Source organism: Castor canadensis, chromosome 5, assembly GCF_047511655.1.
Source record: "Castor canadensis chromosome 5, mCasCan1.hap1v2, whole genome shotgun sequence".
Taxonomy (NCBI): domain Eukaryota; kingdom Metazoa; phylum Chordata; class Mammalia; order Rodentia; family Castoridae; genus Castor; species Castor canadensis.
In genome coordinates, this window is record NC_133390.1 from 50044054 (window position 1) to 50068796 (window position 24743).

At 35.8% G+C, this 24743-nt stretch overlaps 1 protein-coding gene across 1 annotated transcript in view; it reads left to right on the top strand.

Annotated features, from left to right (window-relative positions):
* The first annotated feature begins 13130 nt into the window (after positions 1-13130).
* The window catches only part of Adgrg7 (adhesion G protein-coupled receptor G7), a 60530-nt gene continuing 48917 nt past the window's right edge, over positions 13131-24743 (top strand). The window contains exon 1 of the mRNA XM_020183764.2: positions 13131-13456. Coding sequence (XP_020039353.2) covers positions 13342-13456 — 115 coding nt within the window. The 5' untranslated portion in view covers positions 13131-13341. The remainder of the gene's footprint in view (positions 13457-24743) is intronic.

Sequence of the window (24743 nt, forward strand, 5' to 3'; positions counted from 1 at the left end):
AACAATTTCAATAGGTTTCATTCTTGTGTTTTCATATATAGATACAAAATGCATCCACCATATATACCCTATGTCCACCCCTCCTCCCACTGGTACCCACCCTGGAAAAGATTTAATAAATGATTTATTTATGAAAGGCAATGTTATTGAGATATCAGACTGGAAATACCAAATGGGATAGGATACTTGGCAGTGACTAGTGACATACCTGAATCTTATCTATAGTCACGTATCAAATCCTCCACACACATTGTGTCCCAGCATTCTATTCACAGGGAGTATATCTTCCTGAAATGGAGTCATACTTAATTACCTGCCTTTTCTGCCTACTCATGAAAATCAACAACTCCCACCCAAGCTGTTGTGACATTGGATGGGCTTTCAATATTGTTTAGAGAAATTTAAGCCTTTTCCAATATGATGACTTCCCTGAGAATTGGCCTCTTGCAAAGGATCTTTCATCTGTCTCCAGAGGAGGAGAAGAAGAAACCCAGGAAGAAATACCTGACATAGAGCCCCAGTTCCTACTTCATGGTATGAAATCTCAGGATACTATAAAATCACCGTGGCTTTTTGGCATGCACATATGGTGCTGTTGTGTATTCTTCCAGCTTACTGGAGAAAAAGTAGGGCTTGCAAAGGGATACTCCTTCAGCAGGAAGCATCACTAAAAATATCCTGGATTGAGATCATTAGGAGACCATTCCAGTAAACAAATTTTGGGATTGAAAAATGTTGAAGTTATTATCTGTAACGTGTGCAGATTTCTGACCTTGATGTAAATCTGCATTTTCCACATATCCATTTCTTATCTGGCAGGATTATTTAATTTTTACATCTATTAAGGTGATACCCTAATAAATTTTAAGTCATTTTCTTTTGGTAATTCAACCAATAGCTCTGAGATTGGCCATCAGTAGTTTTCAGCCTACAATATCTTAAGGCAGGACCCATAAATTCCTGCTGAATGTATGTATGAGTTGTGGAAGGAATTGTATGACTAACAAAATGTAAAAATGGAAGTGGGTATCTGGGTCATCTCATGAACTCAGGTTTTTTGGCCTGTTTTCAAATGTCTGTAAAGGGAGAGTTAAATATTTTAAGTGAAAAGCTGGAGATGGAGTCCAAATAATCCCCCATTTGATGATCTGTGCCTGAAGTCAAGATACGTTTGGCCTCCAAAACATACAAGAAGAATCTGACCAAAATAATCCTGGAGTTTGGCAACTTAGGATAGAGCAACCCTCTCATCTGTTCAGACAAAGACCCAGGTTCCTGTTGCCTCTGGGAACAAGTGCAAATTCATTAACATTTTACTCATAATTTTGAGTACAAAACAAAATCAAATTACTTTGGGTATAATTCAATGTATAATTATGCTTTCATATTATGGTCTAACACAAACCCAACTTGTTCTCTGTACCCCAGAACACTTTATTTCTATATCTATGTTATATTGACCACCATCCCTCCCATCTATATCTCAGTTTAATTCTGAGGATTTTTTAGCACCCAGTTCAAAACTGTTCTTTCCTACTACTTCATACTATCGTCTTCCGTCAATAAATTCCTAGAACTCAGGCCCTAGATGCATCAAGGCTTTTCAGTCCTCTAATTATCTCTAGACATAAATTATTCCATCTCACTATATTATAATCCTTTTAAATGGCCATATTTCTTTTGCCTCTGTTGTCACTAAGGAATCTTTCTCAATCTGTAGCACTGGAGAGTGAGCTGTAGGCATAAAAAAGAGGAAAGGAAGACAAAGGAAGAGAGAAAATGGTCCCTAAGAGCTTGCCTGTGCATAAGGACCTGAGACTAGAGTTAGTGACTTGTACAAGATACCACAGTCAATCAGTGGTGAAGCCCATGAAGGGATATAAGTCTCCTGGTGCCAGAAGTGAAAGTTCTTCTCATTTCAGGGTTCCTACTGCATGACGATGGCTTAGTTCCTTTTTAGGTAGTAAAACCTTTTCCAAAAGACCATCCACCCCACACCAATGCAGAGTTCCATTCAAAGAAAAGTATCAGCTTCTGTTTAAATTTATTTGGTGATTTAATTCCAGTTAGATTCAGGAGAGATGGCCTGGACATGAATGGCTAGGACACTTCTGTGTCCCCAGCATATGATACATTACTCATTTCATATCACTTAAAATGTCTTTTGGGGGAGAGGGAGCAGTGCTGGAGATCAAACCCAGGGATTCACGCATGTCAGGCAAGTTCTACAATACTGACTTTCACCCTCAGACCAAGAAATGTATCTTAAGTTTATTGCATATCTGATGTTATCTACGTTATGGACAAATGACTGAGGACTAAAGGTATAACAGGATTACTAGTAGAAAAGACAATAGCAATGATGCTACCCTCTAGTGACACAGCAGGGAAACACAATACATAAGCAAAGTACAGGTTTACATTTTAAAAGAAACTTCCTAAACCCAATTGACAAGTGGGTTCGCAAAAATAGGGGTAGAGTTTGGGTTATTTTTTTTTCATTTTTCTTTTATTATTCATATGTGCATACAAGGCTTGGTTCATTTCTCCCCCCTGCCCCCACCCCTTCCCTTACCACCCTCTCTGCCCCCTCCCGCTCCCCCCACCTCAATACCCAGCAGAAACTATTTTGCCCTTATCTCTAATTTTGTTGTAGAGAGAATATAAGCAATAATAGGAAGGAACAAGGGTTTTTGCTGGTTGAGATAAGGATAGCTATACAGGGCATTGACTCACATTGATTTCCTGTGCGTGGGTGTTACCTTCTAGGTTAATTCTTTTTGATCTAACCTTTTCTCTAGTACCTGTTCCCCTTTTCCTATTGGCCTCAGTTAAATCCCATAATTTATCATTTCTTTAATCCATTGTTATGGTGCAATTGTGCTTACAACTCCCCAAATTCATATGTTGAAGTCTTTACGCCCACCCACCACACCCTTGTACCCTACCTCACCCATACCTCAGAATGTGACCCCGCTTGGAAATAGAATCATTCCTATAATTAGTTCAGATGAGACTATACTGAATGGAGTGGGGTAGTTCCCAATCCAATATGATAAGTATCCTTACTAAAGGAGGGCAGGGGGGAGACTTGAACATAGACACACACGAGAAAACACTATGTAAACACGAAGGCTGATACCAGTGTGATACTTCTACATGTCATGAAATAGCAAAGATTGTCAGCAAAGCACCAGTTGCTGGGAGAGAGACAAGGAACAGATCTTTCCCTAGCTAGCACCTTCTGAGGAAGTGCTGCCAATACTATCAATTTGAATTTCTAGCCTCCAGTTCTGTGAGGCAATAAATCTCTGTTGTTTAAGCTGCTTTGTTGTTTATGGTATTTTATTATAGTAGCTTTAGCAAACTATATACCATTCCATTGCTTTAACATTAGCTTTAAAGTTAATGTTGTAGATTTCAAAATAAGGTATGTGTTTCAGTTGGGAAATAGTATGCTGCAATAAATGCCAGGGATCAGAAATTATCTCCTAGGTTTTATTACCAACCATATAATGGATTATTTTTGTCGCAAAACCTGCTTGAAAATTGGCATGGTTATACATGTGTACTATTTTATACAGATTGCACGTGTCCTCAACCAGTTGTTTTGTCCTTTCAGCATTCCTCAGGTAGGTAGGGTTCATACTTGTAGAGTAAATTATTTGCCAACTAGTGACTTCTGTACTGTATTTGGTTGTTCTTAATCTTGTATATACCTGCTTTCTCTCTATATCACAGACTCCTTGTGCACCCTTAAGTAGCATAAACTATCATCACACTTTCTGGGGATCATGGGCCTTCTTATCTTTGAAAGTGCATAATGCTTGTTGTAAAATGTTCCTGGTTATGGTTCCTTAGAAAAAGAATGAGAACAAGAGAGACTTTAAGGAATTTGCCCATGTAATTTTAGAGACTGGGAAGTGTTGATGTTGCAAGTCCAAAGGCATTCTACTAACAGAGTTGATTTTTTGAGAGAGAACAATCTTTTTCTATTGGGGTTTTGAAATGATCAGATGAGGTGCATTCACTTTCAGTACTTTGCTGTGCTAAAAGACTACAAATTTAAATTCTCAATGTTATTTTTCATATAAATGTACCTTCACAGAAATCTAGAATCACATTTTACTAACTATCTGGGTACCATAGCCTGGTCAAGATGTCACATAAAATTAGCCATCACAGCCATAAATTAATCCAACCTCCCTGAATTTATGCTTTTTTGTAGCCTCCTCCAACACTGAATCTGGGCTGGCTTTGTGACTTTCTTCTATTGATAGAAGGTGGCAGTAGTGATACTAAGTTCTGGCCATAAGTCTTAATAAGTCTTATTTTCTGCTGTTGCTGTCTTGGATTGCAGCCTCAATGTGAAGAAGCAAGCCTGTTATGTTGTGGAGCCTTCAGGAGAAAAGGTCCCAGAGGAGAGGTGAACCTGAAGTAGAGTGAGGTTCAGCCAACTTGGCCTTCTCATTCATGGGAGACTCATTCTGAGACCTCAGACATGAAGAGACCAGCTTGGATAAACCAGGCCCAGTCAAGTGTCAAGGTGACATAGCAAAACTCTTGAGTCTTGCCCAAATTGTGTAATAATGAGCCAATAAATGATGGCTGTGTTTTAAGTCAATAAGTTTTGGGGTGATCTGCTATATAGCAACAGATAACTAATACTTTGGCCAAAGATTCCATCAAAATAATTATAGTACATGGAAAGATTTAGGACCGAGAATATTATCTCATCAAAGTACAAATAACAGGGCTATTTTACACAGGACATTGATAACATCATCTTGTAGAAATATTGTCAGATGAGAAACCAAGCAACACTCAGAGAAGTGGAGAACTCAGATTTTATTTTATGTCAGCAGTCCCAGATGAGCTCACACTCAAAATTCTGGGCTCCAAACGATGAATTCACCGGATTCTTAAAGGGCAGTGCAGGGCATCAGGTTACAAGAAATGTGTTAGTTGTTAATAGGTGAGCCAGTGCTGGGTTAGAGACCAGAGGGTTGTTTAGATAAGGGCTACAGGGGAGATCTGTTTTGGAAAGTTTGTTTACAGAAGGAGACAAAGGAAGGGAGGGAATGAATAGTTATCTCTGCATGGGGCCCTTTGTCTAGGCCCTAAACTCACTTGGTAGCTTAACCAGCAATTTCTCATGTCCTAGGGCCTTGCCTGAGACAATCTTCATGTTCAATCTTATCTTGCTTCAGGTCAGTATACAACTTCCTACTACTATTTTTGTTAGCCATTAAGCAAGGCAGGCACCTTTACAGGGAAAACTTCTGTATCAGTTTCAGCTGAAACTTTCTGGAGAACACTGAGCATGTCCAGAGGCATTCATGTCCACCATTTTCTCCTTTTAAATATGTGTTCCATGAGCTTAAGCAAAGTATGCCCCAAAATGTGACCACTATCTTCCTAAGTTGAAATATGACCTGTCAAAGTGAGCACACTCTTTAATGTAACTCTTAAACTGAGCATGCTCAGGAATGTCCCTGCCCCTAAAGGACTTTTCTGTATGAACAGGATCCCTGAATAAAAACCCTATGCTTCCTTTGTTTGAGAGGGACACTGCTTTTGGAATAACTCCAGTGCTCTCCTTACCTGCTTCAGGTAATAGATCTGTCTCCATTCTCTTATTTTCTGGTCATGGTCATTGACTTTTCACTCACCAAGAAAACCCATCCTGATCAGTTACATTTTCAGAAGGACTGCTAGTGCTTACATAGAACTGTTTTTCTGCTGAAGCTATTGCTTGCTTACTATATATTCTGGGTTTGCTTTTTACCTGATTTAGGTTTTCTAGAATGAAAAAGAATTTCTAACTTTCCTATCCTATGCCTCTCAACCTAAGCATGGATGACATTCCTTTTGTCTTTTAATCTTAACTATACACCTGTGTCAACCAGCTTAGACTTTGGAAATGTAAAGGGGAAGAAATAAAAGAGGAGAAAAATGGGGAGAAAGAAAAATAAAAGGAAAAAGTCAGAAAAGTTGAAGACAGTGATTGAGTTCTCTGAAGCAAGATACAGAAAGTAAATTTAAAGCTACAAAAGAATTGAAATGTTCCCTTCTTTCATTTTTCTGGAACACAGAGGCTGATTGGTTCAAAGTTAATAAATCAGAGTCCAGTGTCTTCATGGGAAAGTGTTTTAGTTTATAGACAACAAACTTTCAGGAGTGTTAAGTGAATTACTTGCCATAAAATGATTCTGGTTTTCCCTGTATGAAGCAATTAGCCTTTGAAATCTGATATGGAACACCTGGCTTTGGGGACAATATAATACAGGTGACACCTTATGAGCAAAGGGAACAAAGAGCAAAGTAGAAAGATTCAAAGAGAAGTCAGTGACCAGTGGCTTGTTTTTGACTTAGAAGAGCTTTTTTGATCCCTTTCTCCCTGCCCTCCCTTGACCATCAGACAGAAACAGAGGGGGATAGGGTTGTGTAGATATAAAAACAAGTGAAATTGAGAGTTTCTCTGTTAGCAATAGCTCAGAGTTTTACAGTTAAGGGATATCCAATGCGATTGGGGATTTTCCGATGGAAAAATTCAGAGGCTTATTGCTAAGATGCTACTGGTGGGGAAGATGAGCTTTTTCGTCAATGCCACAGAAGGTATGATAAACAGGTTTCTATGTTAACTCTCCACTGGGGTCAAAGTGCAGGTAGCAGGGAAATATAGGGAACTCTGACACTTTGGGGTATAGACTCATTAAAAATCTAATTAAATATATGAAATGAATAAAATAAGGCCAAAAAGAGTGTTTTCACAGTGTTATTGGGTTAGGACCACCAGATCTAGGGGCCAGAAAGAATTTAAGGACTGAACCACAAAGGACTTAAGCAAAAGCAGGTTTCTTTTTCTTTCTTTTGTTTTTTAATGTTCATCTCTTTTGTTCTTATTGTGCTGGGTAGGGTTACATCGTGGCATTTACAAAGGTTCCTACAATATATTAAATATATCATACTTGAATTCACCCCCTCCACCATTCCCCTTTATCCCTCCTTCCCCCCCATTCCTGGAATAGTTTCAACAAGTATCTTTTTTCTGTTTACATTCATGTGTACACAGTATTTGAACCGTATTCACCCTCCATACCCCTTCCCCACCTCTTCCCCGCATTGTTATCAAACCTCCCTCTCCTGGGGAAGGAGCTGTTCCCCCTTCCTGTTCTCCAATTTTGCAAAAGAGAAAAAAAAGAAATGACATTTTTGCTTGTTTAAGATAGCTACACAGGAGTTTCCTTGTTTTATAACTGATTTGGTTCATCTCCTCAGAGCAGGGTTTTTAATGCAAAGGAAAGTGACAGCAAAGCAAAGCAAAAGTTTACCATCAGTTAGGAGGGTGGTGAGGCTCAGGAAGCAGTGGTTGCCCTCAGGTTCTCAAGACCCAAGGCTTTGACTGGGGTCTCCAGACCTGGTGGCAGTCATTTCTGGAAAAGTGAGTTATATATTATTAACTCTTGGGAACTGGTTTGTATATTATTAACTCCCTATTACATGTCAGGTGATAAGTTTTTGGCCTTGAATGGTCAGACCAGAGCTGTCATTTTCTGTGAACTGTAGGGGCCGTGGGTCAGCAAGACCTGCTCTATGTCATGAGTAATTTTGTTAATGTCCTCAGGCCAGGTTGTAATTTTTTAAAATCGATAGCCAGGCCATAATTCTCAGCTATTAGTTTTCCTAAATCCCTGTCTGGCTAACTCTTATATCAATGTAGGACAGACATACAGGCTCCTGATGAATTTCCGTAGGCTCATCTAAATATCTGGCAATTTTTAAGGAGATGAAATGCCCATAGACATTAAAAATGTCCTGTTAAGCAAAGGCAATTTAATCTCGTGTCATGGCCCACCTTGTCACAAATTTGATTCACTTCTTTAGAAGTGAATAAACTTACCCCAGAGTAGTAGTTATTAAACTTCAGTGGGCATCACAGAGATTGCTGGGTCCCAGCCCTAGAGTTTCAGATTCAGTAGGTTTGTCATTTTATGTAATAGATTAAAGTATGAAATATGTTTTGTAACATTTATTATATAATAAATCAGTTTATTTATTATAAGCATTATTTGTTTTCATTCTCAAAGCATCCCTCATTTGGTCATGAGAAGTCACTTTGAGCTGGATTCAATGTCCATTTGTTAGGTACCCATCATATCTTGCTTTCAGGATAAGATGTTCCTGACTCACCTTGGGCTTTCTCTGCTGCAGCTGTAGAGTTAGTCATTTTTCCAAGGAACTATGTTCTTTTAGTGGAAAATCGTATTTGTAAATCAGGATCTGTACTCAAGGTATGCTCATTGTTAATGAGGTATCACTGCTTCCAGGCCTATGAGTGACAGAGCTAGAAAATATATGTATACAAATGTGTGGTGTATCTTAAAGGAGGTCACTCATGGGAGGAGTAGGGAATCTAAGAACTTGAATATGGTTGATATATTGTCTACACAAGAATTAATATAGAAATCTTAAACCAACTGAAACTACTAAGGTACAATGAAGAAAATCAGTGGAGATAAGCCAATTGGGGTTATAATACATATATACATGGAAATATCACAAGGAAATTCCCTGTGTAGCTATCTTTAGCTCAAACAAGCTAAAATGTCATGTTTTTTGTTTTCTTTTCTCTTTTACAAAATTGGAGTACAGGATGGCAGAACAAGTCCGGCCTGGGGGGGCAGGGTTGGTACTAATGGGAGAGGGAGGTGTCAGGGAAAGGGAGTAGGAGGGTGAATACAGTGCAAAAATGTGTACACATGTATATAAATGCAAAAATGATACCTGTTGAAACTTCTCCCGGAATCGGGGAAGATGGGGATAAAGGAGAATGGTAGAGGGGGGTGAATTCATGTATGATATATTTGATACATGGTAAGAACCTGTGTAAATGCCACAATGTACCCCCATCCAGCACAACAATAAAGGAAAAAAAGAAAAAAACCCACAAATGTGTGTTATATATTATAAGCATGCACAACTATATACGTGTGTATAATACTTTTGAATCTACATTTATTTCTGTTCTATTTATACATAAATATATATTTCTAGATGCATATTGAAATACTTATATAAAATGTATACATGTGGTCATGTATATCTAATTCCAGTATAGCACTATTGAAATGGAAATTATTTAGTTCAAATATTGGAAATAAAAAGTAAAATCATATCCCTTCCTTTGAAATAGTTGACTTTTCAGTAGTAATCATAATAGTTTTTCTTATTTGGATAGGAGTTTCCCAGTTTTATTTACACAGCTATCACACAGCCATCTTACCTAGAGGATATTACTTCCTTCAGAATTAATAGCATGTAGCTTTTCTTTCTCCATATTTCTTATTCTTTTTTGAAATTTCATGGAATTCAAGTTTTTGCCATTTCCATATTTAACTATCTTCTCCAAGAGTAAGAAACTTGGCTTCCATTATTATGTGTTTACCTATTGATCTATCATCCTGTAAGTAACCAATCTCTGATCTTCTCCACATGTGTGGACAGCCTTCTATCCTTTGAGAACTTGGGCTCTGTCTTCCTATTTAAGGGTTCCAACCCATGTGGACCCCCACCTCATTCAACTCTGGCTCTGACTTCCAAGCTCAGTGAGCCCACCTGTGAAGACGTTCTTCTGATTGCTCTTGGTCTTTGAAGTTTTCTCCTCTTCTTGTCTGGTTTTGATTTATCCCATTTGGCTATCTCTCACCTGTATGATCTTCTGGCCTACTTGGCTCTAAAACTCCCTGCCAGCTCACCCCTCCTCATCATATAGACGGCCTCTTCATCCTCATTGGGATCTGATATCCCATGCTTTTCTCCTCTTTGAAATACCCTGTTTATCTACCTGTTCTCTGACACCCACTCTCGGCCACTGTACCTCTTTACCCACACCAGAGACACCTGCCTTCCTAAAATAATGACTTTAGGACTGACATGCTCAGGAAGGAAAGTAGGCTATATTTCAAATATGAATAAATGGAGACTTAGCTTCTTACATGGTTTGTCTAGGGTCACAGAGAAAATTAGTGGCAGCATCAGTTGAAAACCAAGTCTTCTCGAGTGTATATGAGGACAAGGACCTTGTCCTTGAGTCTTTCTGATTCATTTTATCACTATGCCTATCACAATGTTTGTTTTAATAGAATGAATGAATAAACTATTCCCTGATTAGTTTCTTCTTGTCTTTTTTGTCATCTTGATGTGAGTGTTTGTGTGTCTGTGTTTGTGTGTATGTGTATAAATTGTTGACTGTGTGACACTGTCAACTTTTGCATCACTGTGACAAAATACCTGCCAAACAAAACTTAAAGAAGGAAAGACTTGCTTTGGTTCATGGGTTTTGGGAGCTTAGTTTATGGATGGTTGGCCCCATGCACTTGGGTAGAACATCATGGCAGTAGGAGCATGTGGCAGAGGAGGCTTTTCACCTCATGGCAGACAGGAAACAGAGAAAGACAGAGAGGAGCCCGGGACAAAATACAGTCCCTATAACTCACCCTTCAGTGACCTACTTCTCCCAGGTAGGCCTCACCTCCCAGAGTTTTCAGAACCTCCCCAAATAGCACCATTAGCTGGGGGCCAACCTTTCAATAAATGAGCTTTTGGGGAAACCACTTCATATCCAATAATATCAGTGACCATTTTATACGTTTGTTCATAATCAATACCATTTTCATTCCTTTATGTAAATGTAAACATCTGAATCACTGTACCTAAGAATTTTTCCATTCCATCAATTTCTAGGATTCTTAGCAAATAGGTGGCAAGCCTTATAACTGTAGTAATGTAACTGAAGACATGAAAGCCCTAAGAAGCTATGGCATTGCAGCATCCCAGGATCCTAGCAATTCCACTGGGAAAAGAGAATGTCCAGGCACCATCAAAGTCAATTTTCTACTCACTGGACTATATACCCTTCAAAACATTTGGTACCCTGCAAAAGAAAAACACCATCCCAATAGGGAAAACATGGGTCTTACAATAAATTCCTGTAACTATTCTGCTCAGAGAAGACCATTGTGCAGTGTTTCCAAGGCATATTCTGAAGAATGCTATCTCTGAGAGATTCTTCTTAAGAATTCAGTGGTCAAAATATCATTGGAATCGTGGCAGTTCACAAGTCACAAGTCCATACAGAAGTTTCTAAAAAATCCTATAGAGAAGAAAACTGGTTAAGTTTGTGTAAACTGGTTTGTCCAAATTTCTTTAACTATCAGCTTCTGTTTATAGTAATATTTGCTATAGCCTCATTAACTTATTTATGCAGTGGGCAAAAAAAATGACATGTGGAATAAATGAGATAAATACATATAAATGTGCAACACGGTGCTTAGTATATTCTAGGTGTTTAGCAAGTGTTAATTCCTTTTCTTAGATTTCTTATTTACTGAAAACTGCTATTTTTAATATTTAAAAAATAAGTTATTATAATTAAAATGAATACAAGGTGAAAACTTCAAATCATAGAAAGTGTGTAAATTTTTTGAAGTTTTTTTCTACCTCAGATCTCACAGATTTCCATGAAGAATTTTTATGTATCCATCCAGACATCTTTGTATATCACGTAAATATATATGTTTATATATGTGTGTGTGAATATAAGAAAAATAAATGAGATAATGGAGTCACAGTCATTTATTTTGTACTTCTGCAGAAGTATTTCTAAATTCTTCCATTTTATAGTACATTAATGTGTTTTCCTGAAATCCTACAATGAGACAATGAGATTTTATGCTCATGTCTTCTAAAACTGTACTTTGATAAAGTGAGTATTTTCAAGGATTGAGAAAAATATACAATTTGAGGGATAAACAAACGATCAGTTGAGTTAGAAACTTATTTTGCAAAACCTTGCTTAACACTCCCTGAGAGAATTATTGTCCCCATGTATTCTACAGTAATTAAATTCTATTATCCTTCATCTTAATAGTTACTGATTGTGTTATTAGGAGTTACATCCTTGTATTTCATTCCTGAGAGAATATGAGTTCTTTGAGGACCTATGTCTTATAACAATTCTGACATATAGAAGGCACAAATAATGGGTTTGATAAAACAGGGGAACATTCAGAACTGTGTTCCATCACCTGAAACAGAGCTCTGAGGAGGTGAGTGCTCATTCAATCTTTCATTCATTCAAGGATGGAGAAAGGATAAGGAAGAAGGTGGGATCCTGGACAGAGAAGTCAGAGCTGAAATTTCCAGAGAAATACCAGGTTATAGGAACTCATACAGAATATTTCATTTCCAGTTCTGCTGTATCACAGCACTATAAACAGGGTGATTTAAACAACAGAAATTTATTATCTCCCAGGTCTGGAGGCTCAAAGTCCAAAATCAAGGGATCAGGGGGATTGGTTCCTTATGAGGATACTGAGGGTAGGATATGTTCCAAGTCTCTCTCCTGGCTGGTAGATGGCTGTCTTCTCTTTCTTTTTTGGCAGCACTGGGGTTTGAACTCAGGGGCTGCTAGGCAGGCACTCTATCACTTGACCACTTCAATAGCCTGTGTCTCTTCATACATTTTGCTCTATGTGTGTCTATGTCCAAATTTCTCTCATAAAGATTTCATTGAGACCCATCCTAATTACCTCATTTTTACTTGATTATTTCTAATAATAACTTATCTGAAAATAACGTCACATTGTGGGCTATAACATATGAAGAGGGGCACATTCAGCCCATGACAGTTGTAACAATAGGCTTTTAGTGCTTTTTCAAAACCCACCCCAAGCCAGTACATTCATTTACCTACTGCAGCTGTCAAAATGTAGGCTCCTTAAGGAAATGCAAGCACTAGAATCATGTGTGGCTTTGCTGTTTGTTCTCTCATTGACAACATTCTTCATTTCCCCAAGAGCATGTTTGCATGGCCCAAAGCACTGCTTCTCTGCTTCTGCTGGACCTTCCTGAAACCAAAGCATAGGAAACTGAGCTGTAGGTGACAGGATTCACTGCCCTCCTGACTCCTGCTCTGGTTTTTGCTGTATGTTCCTGTCCTCCATTCTCTTACATGTCTGGAAATTCACCCTTTGACCCTCTAAGCTAGTCCCTCCCCTTCTTTATTGCTCTAATCTATCTTTTCCTATAACACTAGTCACTTTTTTCATGTTCTCCTTAGTGAAGGATGAAGACATTACAGGCAGAGTATGTGCCTTTTATTAGATGATTCGAACTGCGTCTTGCTGAATTAATCTCAAGAGTCCTAAAATATGAGAATACCTGCCTTATAGATCACTGAAAAGAGGAATTATTTTTATATTTTAGAATAGTTTCTAATTAAACTTCTTGGCATAAGAAGTTTTTCACCGAGTATTGGATTTGCTATTTGGTTTCACCATGCCTTCCTGCCACATGCGTAACCTCAGAGTGCTGCTGACCACTGTGTGTGGGCTGCTGATGGCCATCGTTTTGGGACTGGGCATTTGGAGGATAGTGATAAGGATCCAGAGAGGTAATGTCACCCTGTTATGTTTAACTCGGAGAGAAAGAGAGAGGGGGGCGGAGAGAGAAGGCACTGAACCTCTTTCCTTACCACCTCATGCACCAGTGCTGGAAAGTACCTTGTCCAGGATTAGGGTGGTCACTACAAGGCCATTTATGAAATATAAGACAAGAGCCAACTGATGGGTATAATAGGAAGATGTATATATTCATACATGTAAATGTGTGTGTGTGAAAATTGTTTGAATTGACTTCTTTTAACTCCTGACTGAATTGATAGCATGAGTAATAAATAAAGTTATCAATAACATTGTGTTTGGGCTAGCTAAATTCAAGAAGGGTAAATAAGTTATGGGTACAGACTTGCAATCAAACATGCAGAATGGAATTTCATTTCAAGAAGGAATTTTAGAAAAGTTATCACTAGAGTTGTAAGATAACCTTATGGTTTGCATACAAAGCTTCCCCTTTTCAGGTGTGGAAAACTACTAAGAAGTTAAATACCTGGTTATTCAGCATATATGTTTAGTCCCCTACTGTGTGCCAGAGTTGATGTGGTTACAGTAAGTGTAAAACAATGATGCTAAAGGAAAGCCTGGGAACTCAACAGAGACTTTCAAAGATCCTAATGCTGGTTCCCTTGGGCTGTACAGGTTCTCCACAGAGAGATTCAAAGTTAGATATAGGGAACGGGCTACTTTTTATAAAAAGCAGAGAACATTTCTAAAGAAACTGTGTAAATAGAGGTAATTAGGGGCAGTCTGCCCTCAGAGCAGATAAAGGCTGTAGAAAAGCAGGGTCTGGCTGCAAAGATCTCCAGCTGAGAGCAAAATGAGTCAACTGTTGGCTGCTAGTGAAGTGGTGGTGAGAAGTAGATCTGCATTTGTCCAGCCCCAAAGATTTAGAGAATTCTGTATTAGTACCATTTAGAGATCTAGAATAAGAACATTATCAGAACAAAAACAAAATTTAAATTTGAAGGAAACATATTTTTGTGTGCTTAAGGTTTGTAAAGTAGTTTCATTTGGGTTTTTAAAAAACCCAAAAAACTATGGACCAGAATTTTTCTCCCTGTTAAGCTTGTTAAATTTGTAGGACCTCATTTAAAGGTATTCACTTAAGAAGTCTCTTCCTCCTCTCCTTCTTGTATTTTTATGACATCTATTTTTAAAGGGAACTCTTTGTCTTATAAAGGACACAGTTATAATAGAGTCATTTAAAAAAAGGATCAAAGTGTAAAAACAACATAAGGAAGAGCACAGAGTGGGAGACAGAAACTATATAAAAGTCAAAGGCTTATGAAGAACTGCTTAACATAAGTACAAAACATACTCCTGAGCTGCTTAAGGGCTAAAACCCTTAAAGGAAGAATAGTCAACAAATGTTCCATTTCTTTCAAAGTAGTAGCATACCTGCTCCTCAGAAAGACCAAATTTTTCCTTGTTCTGAATTTTTGAATTGGCTCTTTATATAAGGGATATCCCACAGCTTTGGGGTAATCCCAGTGGAAAAGGAGAAGCTAATCACTATCACCTAAAGAAAAGAATTGAAAGACTGGTACTATTTGTTATTGCTGTTTGCCTTGTAAATTTTATTCAGAGTGCTTTAGTTGGTAAATTCAGTTCTGTTTCACTTCATTCCTTTCCACTCACTTCCTCTCGCCTACTCTTTCCATCCTAATCATTCCACCCATATTATTTCACCTAATTACTGAATGTTTTTGCTTTGGTTCCCTTACTTCAATATATAGGAAAAATTGTTCTTAAATTTATTTTCTTCAATGAGCAGAGAGGCCACGCATATCTCTAAGAAACTGATTAAAACTATGAATGTCTTATTTATAAAAAATATGCATACACATTTAAAATTCATTTTGTCAACCTTAATAAGATATATAAATTACATCTCATTTTTATTTTTTGTGAAAAAGTGATGGTCTCTTTGTGAAAAATAGAAAAAAAAACCCTCCAAATTCTTCTCTGAGTTAATTTTAATGAAAAGTTGCTGTTATTTGAATGTAATGGGAACATTGAGATGACATATGTGGATTCTTTACTCATTTAATTTTTTTATGAGACCTACAATTTCAAAAATTCTTACTATGTTCTAGATGCCATGCTAAAAACTTCATGTGCTTTATCTTATTTAATTCTCATAACAACCTTGAAGCAGGTAGTATTTTATCTATGTTACAAATGGGGAAGTTGAAGCTCAGAAGACATGTTCCTACTTATATAGCTAGAAAATACTGGGTCTGAATTTGAACCTAGATCATTCTGACTTCAGCATTTGTGGTTTAACTATCACACTATTATTCCTTCCCTTTAGGGAAGGGGCAACCTAAATTGATTAACTTTTTCTTTTTGAGACAACAAGGGCCTTAGATTCTAATTCACAAATATAGTAAGCAATAGAATCAGAGCATTCTGTTGTTTGCTAGTCAAAGTTAGGAAGTCACACTATCTTCAAGTTAATGAGATCTACAATATTAATGTAGCTTATAGAGTGTAGATTAGGTGTCATGCCCCAATTTTGAGATTTTCTTAGTCATTCTATATATTTTTTTGCGGTGGAGTAATTGTCATGCTTTGCCACCTTCTACTTCATTGTGCAAGAGTTTCTTAAAGTAATAGGTTGTCTGCCTTGAGACTGTATTTTTTAGCAATATTCATCCTGGCAACTGACTACCTTTAATGGAAAGATTTTTTTGTATTCACATAGCCCACAACATGTAATAGCAGTAGAACATCCATAGCTCTAATATTCTAAGTGTGTTTTCTTTCATTTCATTTCTTGAAATGAAATCATTGGTTTAAATGCCAAATAAGCACCTCAAAATTTGGTCATTGGAATGTCAGTCATATTCTAGTTTGTATAGAATTTAAAAAAAAAATTTTTCTCCTATTTCTTAATTAGGCCTCTTGTTAAAAGGTCACAGTTTGCATTCTCTTGGAGTAGATTTCTTTCAGAATTGCTGGAATAGTCTGTCATTTTTATATGTCATTGATGGAAGAAACAGGAGATAGCAATAATCAACCAGAATAGCACAATGAGATACACCACCAAGTGTAACACTTGCCCCTTCTATGATCTCAGGCTCAAGATTTCTAATACATTTGAAGTTTCCTTTGCCAAAGAAAATTTCAAAGGTATTGATAACTTATAATTTTCAAAAGTAGCTGTAGACTTGAAGTTCATCTCCAATGGTGTCAGTTTACCTAGAACACTCTACACCCAGAGTTTTGAGTGAATGCCTTCTTCATTTTTTTTTTTTTTTTAGCAGTACTGGGGTTTGAAATCAGGATCTTATGCTTGCCAGGTAGATGATCTACCACTTCAGCCAAATCTCTAGCCCTTCTTACTGTAGGTATTTTGCAAATAGGGTCTTGCATTTCTATCCAGACCAGCTTGAACTGCAATCCTCCTGTTTATACTTCACACATAGCTAGGATGACAGGAGTGTACCACTGACCCACTTTTATTGGATGAAATGGAGTCTTGCTAACTTTTTACCCAGTGTGGCCTCAAACCATGATCTTCCTGATCTCTGCCTCCCAAGTAGCTAGGATTACAGCCCTGCCATGAGTGCCTCCTTTGATGATTTAGGTTTTAGGTTAAATGTTAACATCTCAGAGAGATCTTTCCATTCCATTTGCTCTCTTTTACATGTATTTTTGTCATGGCTTTTATCATTAACAATTTCTTTCTTATTTGTTTACTGGTTGATTTTTTTCCCCATTTCTAGAATGAGAGCTCCAGGGGAATAGTGACCTGACTTATTAAACTGTATTCTCTACAAGTATGATAGGAATTGGATTATAGTTGCCAATATATAGTTGTACAAAATGAATGAGTTATGAAATCTGTTTGGGCTGATATGCCAAAACTAGTTACTTTATAAACTACAGAAAATTATTTCTTAGAGTTCTGAAGACTGAGAAGTCTGATGAGAAATCACCAGCAAATTTAGTTTCTGGTGAGGGCCTCTTTCTTGGCTCAGAAAAGATGTCTTCTTCCTATATCTTTTTATGGCTGATCTCTTTTCTGATTTCTTCATTCCTAAAGGCACTAATCCCAGTAACAGAGGGATCTACTTTCATAAACTAACCACCCTTCAAAAGACCTTCTTAATACCATCACACTGGGATTTAGGTTTCAGCAGATGAATTTTGAGAGAACACATTCAGTCAATAACATTTACAAAGAGTTGCCAAATAATTATATTGAGAAATGAAATAACAAAGCTACCAATTCCTTGTGACTTCCTTTAAAGTATTAAAAAGAAATGAAATTCTGGATTTTTAAAGAAAGACGTCATTTTAGTTTTCTTCTTTTGCACTAAGTCATGTGACACATGACCATTTCTAGGACTTTTGGCTTCATTAAGATCTCTCCATTTGTGTGTGGCTTCTTTTGTTTACCCCTATGATCAAGTTTTATAGGGTGTTTTTATGATGGAGACTTCTAGCCTTTTCTTGTTGGGTATTCTACCTAGAAAAATATCCCCCTTGTCTGATGTATTTCCATGATGGTCAGATCTAAATTGCTCCATCTCTGTTGGCTTCATGCTTTCCATAGCAAGAGTTGTATAACACAAGAAGCTGTATAGCTTTTGGGTCTCATCACACTTGGTGATGGGAGTAAGATGCAAATATAATTAAGTTTTCTTGTATTTCTTTCCTTTGATATTTTCCAACTTGATTTGGCCTAATGTAAACATAGACAGATGTTCCTAATCAAAACAGTAAAGATCGTTTCTTTAACTTTTGTTAGTGAGAGAACATCTTAACCTCAAAATACATTGGCAATGTGTTCAATCACATCTTAAACCTCTCTTGGCTCAGAGAAATTGTTGCTGTCTGTTTTGCCCATTCCTCTCCAGATATTTTAACTTTCTTTCCCTATAATAAGACAGACCTATTCCTCAGCCTAACAAGAGATTTCAGTAGGTTGAGATATTCCCAAACACCAAGGTTAGACTTTATAGCACTAATTCTTATTGCAGTAGAAAATGTAGGTTGTCGGGAAATGTTAAGGATTGTTTATTGTTTCTCAGGAAATAATCTATCCACAGATACTTGGCTTTCATTTCACTTAATCCTAGTACTTCCAGTTGAGACAAACTCAAAAATAAATCTAAATTATGTTACCAATCCTGGAAGATAGTTACATTTTGAAGTTAAAAAAAAGTCTAGAGAAATGTTCTCTGGATGAAGGAAACTGTTTTAATGCAACTGTAGTATTATTGTTTAGTCTCAATCCTGCTGTTAAAACTGTCTCTTTTGTCCTCATCATTTCCCCGTCTTGCTTCCTCATGTATCTACCCTTTACATAAAAAACACAGTAGTTCCTATGAAAGGAAGTGATTCTTGTTTTAGGGATACATTTTGTTATGCAATCAACTGAGGGGCATAGGCTATTTTAAATCAAAATCAATCAGTGATGGCTAGGGCTGATACCATTTTAAAAGTCATGTCTTAAAAATAAGAAGCTGAAATCTTGGCTTAGTAGACATTCCTGGATTTCAGGTATTAGATATTTTTACTGGACATTCAGATGACCACTGCTCATTGGCCTCTGATGACATACATTGTTAAAAGTCTTTATAGGCTATACTGGTTAGGATACTTGCAAGTAGGAGAAAAAGCTCTGGAGTCAGACTTCCTTGGTTTACAACTCAATACTGCTTCTTACTAGCTGAGTAACTTTGAGAAAATTACTCAATGTTTCTGTTTCTGTGCCTCAGATTTCCTATCTCCTGTAGGATTAATAATAAGCACTGCCTTACAAGGCTAATATGATGTTTAAATGAATTAATGTATTTGAAACTTTAAAATGATATCTAGTACATTGTAAGCACTCAATAAGTGTTGGCTACTATTATTTAACTTGTGAATTCTTAAATCATTCAGCACAGAGACTAGTTTCCTCCACTCCCTGAATTATACCTTGAATAGCTATCATTGACCTACATTTGACCTTTGGATTGAGACTCAAATTATCAAACCGAAAGTCTACAGTGGGTTTAATTATTAAATTCAATTGACGAGCTGAAAACAGAAACAGAAAGAATTCTAAGAACGGACATGTCTCCCTGTATTTGCTCTTTCAATATTTATGCTATACTGCACCAGCAGGAGAAAGCTTATTAAAGTAATTGACCAGTTTATTGAATATTTAACCAGGTAGTTAATGTTGAATAACATCTTCTTTAAATAAAGACTATATGTATTTTAGTTGTGTACATCTTTCAGGTTTATTGTTAATAACAGAATAAATTTTCTTAAAACATGATCCTCTCATTTAAGATTAATTTTATCTTTACCCAACTATTTGAAATTTCTAATCTGTCACAAATGACAGATGCCTGGATTTTATACCACAAAAGACTGAAGTAGACACTAGACTAGTCTGAAGATGGAATTTCTTTGATGAAAGACTCATGTTTTTACTCCCTCCTTTATTCAAGCTATATTTTTCAAAAAATGAATCATAACTTGTATAGTTTAGGAAAAGAAATTTGTGTTTTCCATTTGGAATTTTTGGGATTATTTTATACTACTTTCTCAGTTAGCATAGGAATATGTGTATCATTCATGTTCTGCATTTAATTTTTCAAGAAGTTTAGTGAAAGTTTTGACTATAAAATTAGTATTTCTGGAAATATAATTTAAAAGAATGTAAAGAAATAGCATCATTATTTTGCTGGTATTAAAAAAGAACAATACTGCTATTAAATATATTCCAGTGTATGAATCCTCAAAGAAAGTGGATCTGATGCCCACTCTCCTTGTGGTAAAGGCAGGCAGTGCTGTGAGGATGAAGGAGCACTTGATCAGTAACAAGGAGATCTGAGTCCAGCACCTGCTCTACAACCAGTCAATTACAGATCAGTTTTTATGTAGAATGATGAATTGGACTAACAAATAGCTAATGTTATTTTTTTGAGTCCACAATCCTAAGAGTGATTATATGACCAAACCACTTAGTCTTTCTGAGTCTGATTGCTTTATATGGAATATATAGTCTTAAAGGTACCATCACTACTTCTGCAATATTTGAGAGTAATTTAAGTACTTCAGAGGCTAGTGTCTTGAAGTAAGTAGCACAAGGTGTTACACATATGACTATGACAGAGGAGAAGACAGTGCAGCTCAAACTAGATATCCTCAACCAAAATGCAAATGACAAAGAAGGCAGTCTGCAAACTTTTGTTAGGGAGTTTCTATTCAACTGCATTGTGCTAGGGTCTGGAGATGCAAGCCATAGCCCTCATTCAAAATGCTCCCTAATTATAAGAAATGACTCTTAAAGCAAAAAGATAGATTGGTCTCTTCCGTGCTGGTAGATACATAGAAGTTATGAGTAAATACAATAATAACTAAAATAAATAAGCAGCTTTGCTTTCTTGAAAAGACAGGAGACAGAAACAAAGAAAATAGTTGATAACAAAATACTGAGCAACCACTGGTATAAACCCTAGATGTTGTGACTTCTGGCTGTTGTTCATGGAGACAGGAGGCATGGCTTCTAGCCTTTGTAGGGTTAAAGGAGGATTTGAGCAACGGCATGACACGTGAAGCTTTAGGAACTGCCTTAACGAGGGAAAGGGATTAGAAAAGTCCTCTCACGAAGTAGAGAAGCACGAAATAACTCTATCAACTGTTCAGGGCAATGAGTAAGGTAGGAGGGAGAAAGTCACTACAAGTAATCAAGACTGCAGGCTACAAAGCCTGAATTTGTCCCACCTGTATGGTACAGAAACCCCTTCTGAGAAGTTATCCTAAATCTACCTCAAAATAATTATAAGAGAAGTAATCATGAAATTTCTTTGTAGAAATAGTTTAAAACATAGAAGAAAAAATCACCATAAAAGAAAAAGATAATATTTTTTAAAATACAGGCAAACTTGAACTGTTAACTATGAAAATAGAGTAGGAAACTTGGAATATAGATGAATAAATCCCAACATTGTGTACAAGAAATTCTAGAAGAGAAAAAGAATATGGGGGTACAATACTTGAAAAAGTAATGACTAAGATTTTTCTCAGATTGAAGAATGACTGAACCTCAAGCAGAAGAACAAAAGAACACATTGTGAGGAAAATGCGAAATATCAGATAAAGGAAAAAATTTAAATCTATAGGAAAGCCTAGAAAAAAATAATGATTAGACAAAGCAAAAATTTCTTATCAGCAAAAGTAGTTCTAAAAAATAGAAGAGTAATATGTCCAAAATGTTGTCATGCCAGAACAATATACCTTACTAAACTGACAGTCAGGAGTAAGAGAAAAACAAAAAAAATTCCCAGATTAGCATGGAAGAATCTGTCACTTACAGATGTTAGGTAAAAAATGATTAAATAATACATTTCAGAAAGCAAGAAATTGGATCCAGAAGAAAGGACTATGATATAAAAATGTGATGACAAACAAAAAACCTGACAATGTTTAGTAAATCTAAATAGCCATAAAGTTTTAAAGATATTTTAAAAGGCTAGTATTGCAGGAGATTTTTAAAAAGATGGTGCTAAAATGTTATTTAAAAAAAAAAACCAAAACAGTGAAATAAAGAAAACAATACCACAGAAGGCAGCAAAGTAAGGATAAATACAAAACCATATAGTAGAAATAATAAACCTAGATTTAAGTACATAGAACTCATACAAATATTGTCATAGCTATCAAAACAAAACAAAATATAGCTTATACTGTTTTATGAAAAGAACAAACACTTAATGGCATTTTTATGTGAAAAAAAATGATGATAAAGTTAATTCCAGGAAAATCCTAATCAAAACTGAGCTAGTAATATTAATATCGGAAAACAGGCTTTAAGGTAAAAGGTAAAAAGAATAAGAGTTAATTATTCAATGATAGAGGGAATATCCAGCAAGAAGAATCTATAGTCCTCTGTCTGGAGGTATCAAATGACAGAGACTCAAAGTATATAAAGCAATCCTGGACAAAATTATACAGATAAATACACAAATTTATAATCAGGATCATTCACTCGGATACCCTTCTGTGAGCAACTGCTAGACCAAATAGAGAAAATTAAGATTCAGAAATCTAAAAAGACATCCAACCAAATCTAGTGAATTTATACATTAGCATTACTATAAGTAGAGTATACATCATTTTTGGAAAAAGTATCAGCAAGTATAAAGAATCAATGCTGATAGATTGCATTCTCAGGTTATAGGGCAAGAAATACCTTATAAGTAGAAAATATGTTTTAAACAACTCAAAGAAAGCAAATGAAAATTGCTAAATATTTAAAACTACAATGCAAGCATTCTGTATCACAACTTGAACATATCTAAAAATATAATTAGTGTAACATTTGTAGGTCTAAGTATAAAAGTAAAAAGCTAGACTGAAAATTAGTGATTTAAACATTCTAATTTTAGAAGTTAAAAAAGGAATGAGCAAATTCTAAGGAAATATGTTTGATGATAATAAAAATAAAAACAAGTTAATGGAATGGAAATCAAAGAAACTATAAAGATCAGCTAAATCAAAAACTAGTTTTATGAAAGATGAATTTAAAAGTAGATAAATTTCTAGCAAGATTCACCAACATGAAAAGTCATAATTAAATAATATGTACAGAAAGAAAGGGATCACAACACAGAGAGGTAGGATTTAAACAAAACCATAAGTAAATAACATTGAAAACTTTATCCCAGATAATATAAAAGCTTAGGTCAAATAGAAATTTTCTAAAGAAATATATATAAACATAATTTACCCCCAAAAGAAAGAAAACCCAGGTAGAATTGTTACAATTAAAATAGCTGATTTAGTAATAAAAACCCTACATGTAAATGCTACATACTAATTATCTTCCATGTGACAATAGCTAAAACTATGATGGAAAGGATAAACAATTTTAGGATAGTGTTAATGAAATATAACTTACATATTTTTTTCTTTCATGGATTATGCTCTTGATAATGTATCTAAAACCTCCTGCCAACACTCAAGACCAGTTAGACTTTCTTCAGTTATCTTTTAGAAGTTTTATAGTTTCACATTTTACATTAAGTCTATGATCCATTTTGATAAAAATTTTGTGAAAGATGGCATTCTGCCTAGATTCATTTTTTGTTTATGATGTCTAGCAACATTTGTTGACAAAGTTAGCCTTTCTCCACTGAATTATACTTGATCCTTTGTCAAAGGTAATTTAACTGTTCTTGTGTGGGTCTATTAATGAACTCTGTTCATCTATTTTTCTATTTTGGGAGGTGAGCAATGGCATTTCCCCGTTGCTTTATTTGTGTTTCTCTGATTACTAATACGTTGAGTGTTTTCAAGTGTATACTGCCTGTACAGCAGCTTCTTTTATGATGTATTTGTTCAAGTCTATGTCATTTACAAAAGCAGGCTGTTTGTACCTTATTATTAGCGTGTATTCTTTATAATTTACAAGTTATAATTCTAACTTACAATTAGGTTTACAATTGTAATTTATACTTCTGCGTGCAATTCTTTTGTCAAATATATTTGCATTTATATAATATTGTAGCTCAGAATATGGCTTCTATTTTTATTTTTTTAAATGGTTTTTTTGGTCAGCAGCAGTTTTAAATATTAATTGAATTGAATTTATAAGATTATGTTTTATGCTTATTACTTTCTTTTGTCCTTTAAAAAATCTTTGTTCCAAAGTCGCAAATGCATTCTTCTATATTTTCTCTCAGAAGCTTCATGCTTTGTAGTTTTGTTTGTAGGCCTATGATCCATCTCAAATTGAGTATTAAGGGCAAAAGATTTATCTAGTTAGTGCAGCACATTTTCTTTTATAAAAATTTTGCTTTCTCAATTCAGTAGTCTTAACAACTTTTTAAAATATCAACTGTTTTATCTTTGTGGTGCTGGGAATTGAACCCAGGGCCTTAACACATGCTAGGCCAAGTGTTCTACCACTGAGCTAGGTACCCAGCCCTGTTTATCTATTTTTAAACTCTTCATTCTGTTTCATTGATGTATTTATTTTTATGCTGATTCCATTCTTTCTTCACTGATATGGCTTTACAGTAAGTCACAGTTATTAATGTGTGTCATTAAACTCTATTTTTCAAAAAAAGTTTGATTTGGTTTTTCCAAGTTTTTTTCATTTCCACAAAAATTTAGAATCAACTTATAAATTTCTACAGAAAGCAATATTTTGTCTTTGAATTTTAAATGTGGCAATTTGAGGAGAAAAGACATTTTAACAGATGAGCCTTTCACCAATACATGCCATATATCTTCTTTGGTTTAATTGAAAATCTCAGTAATGAGGACTTG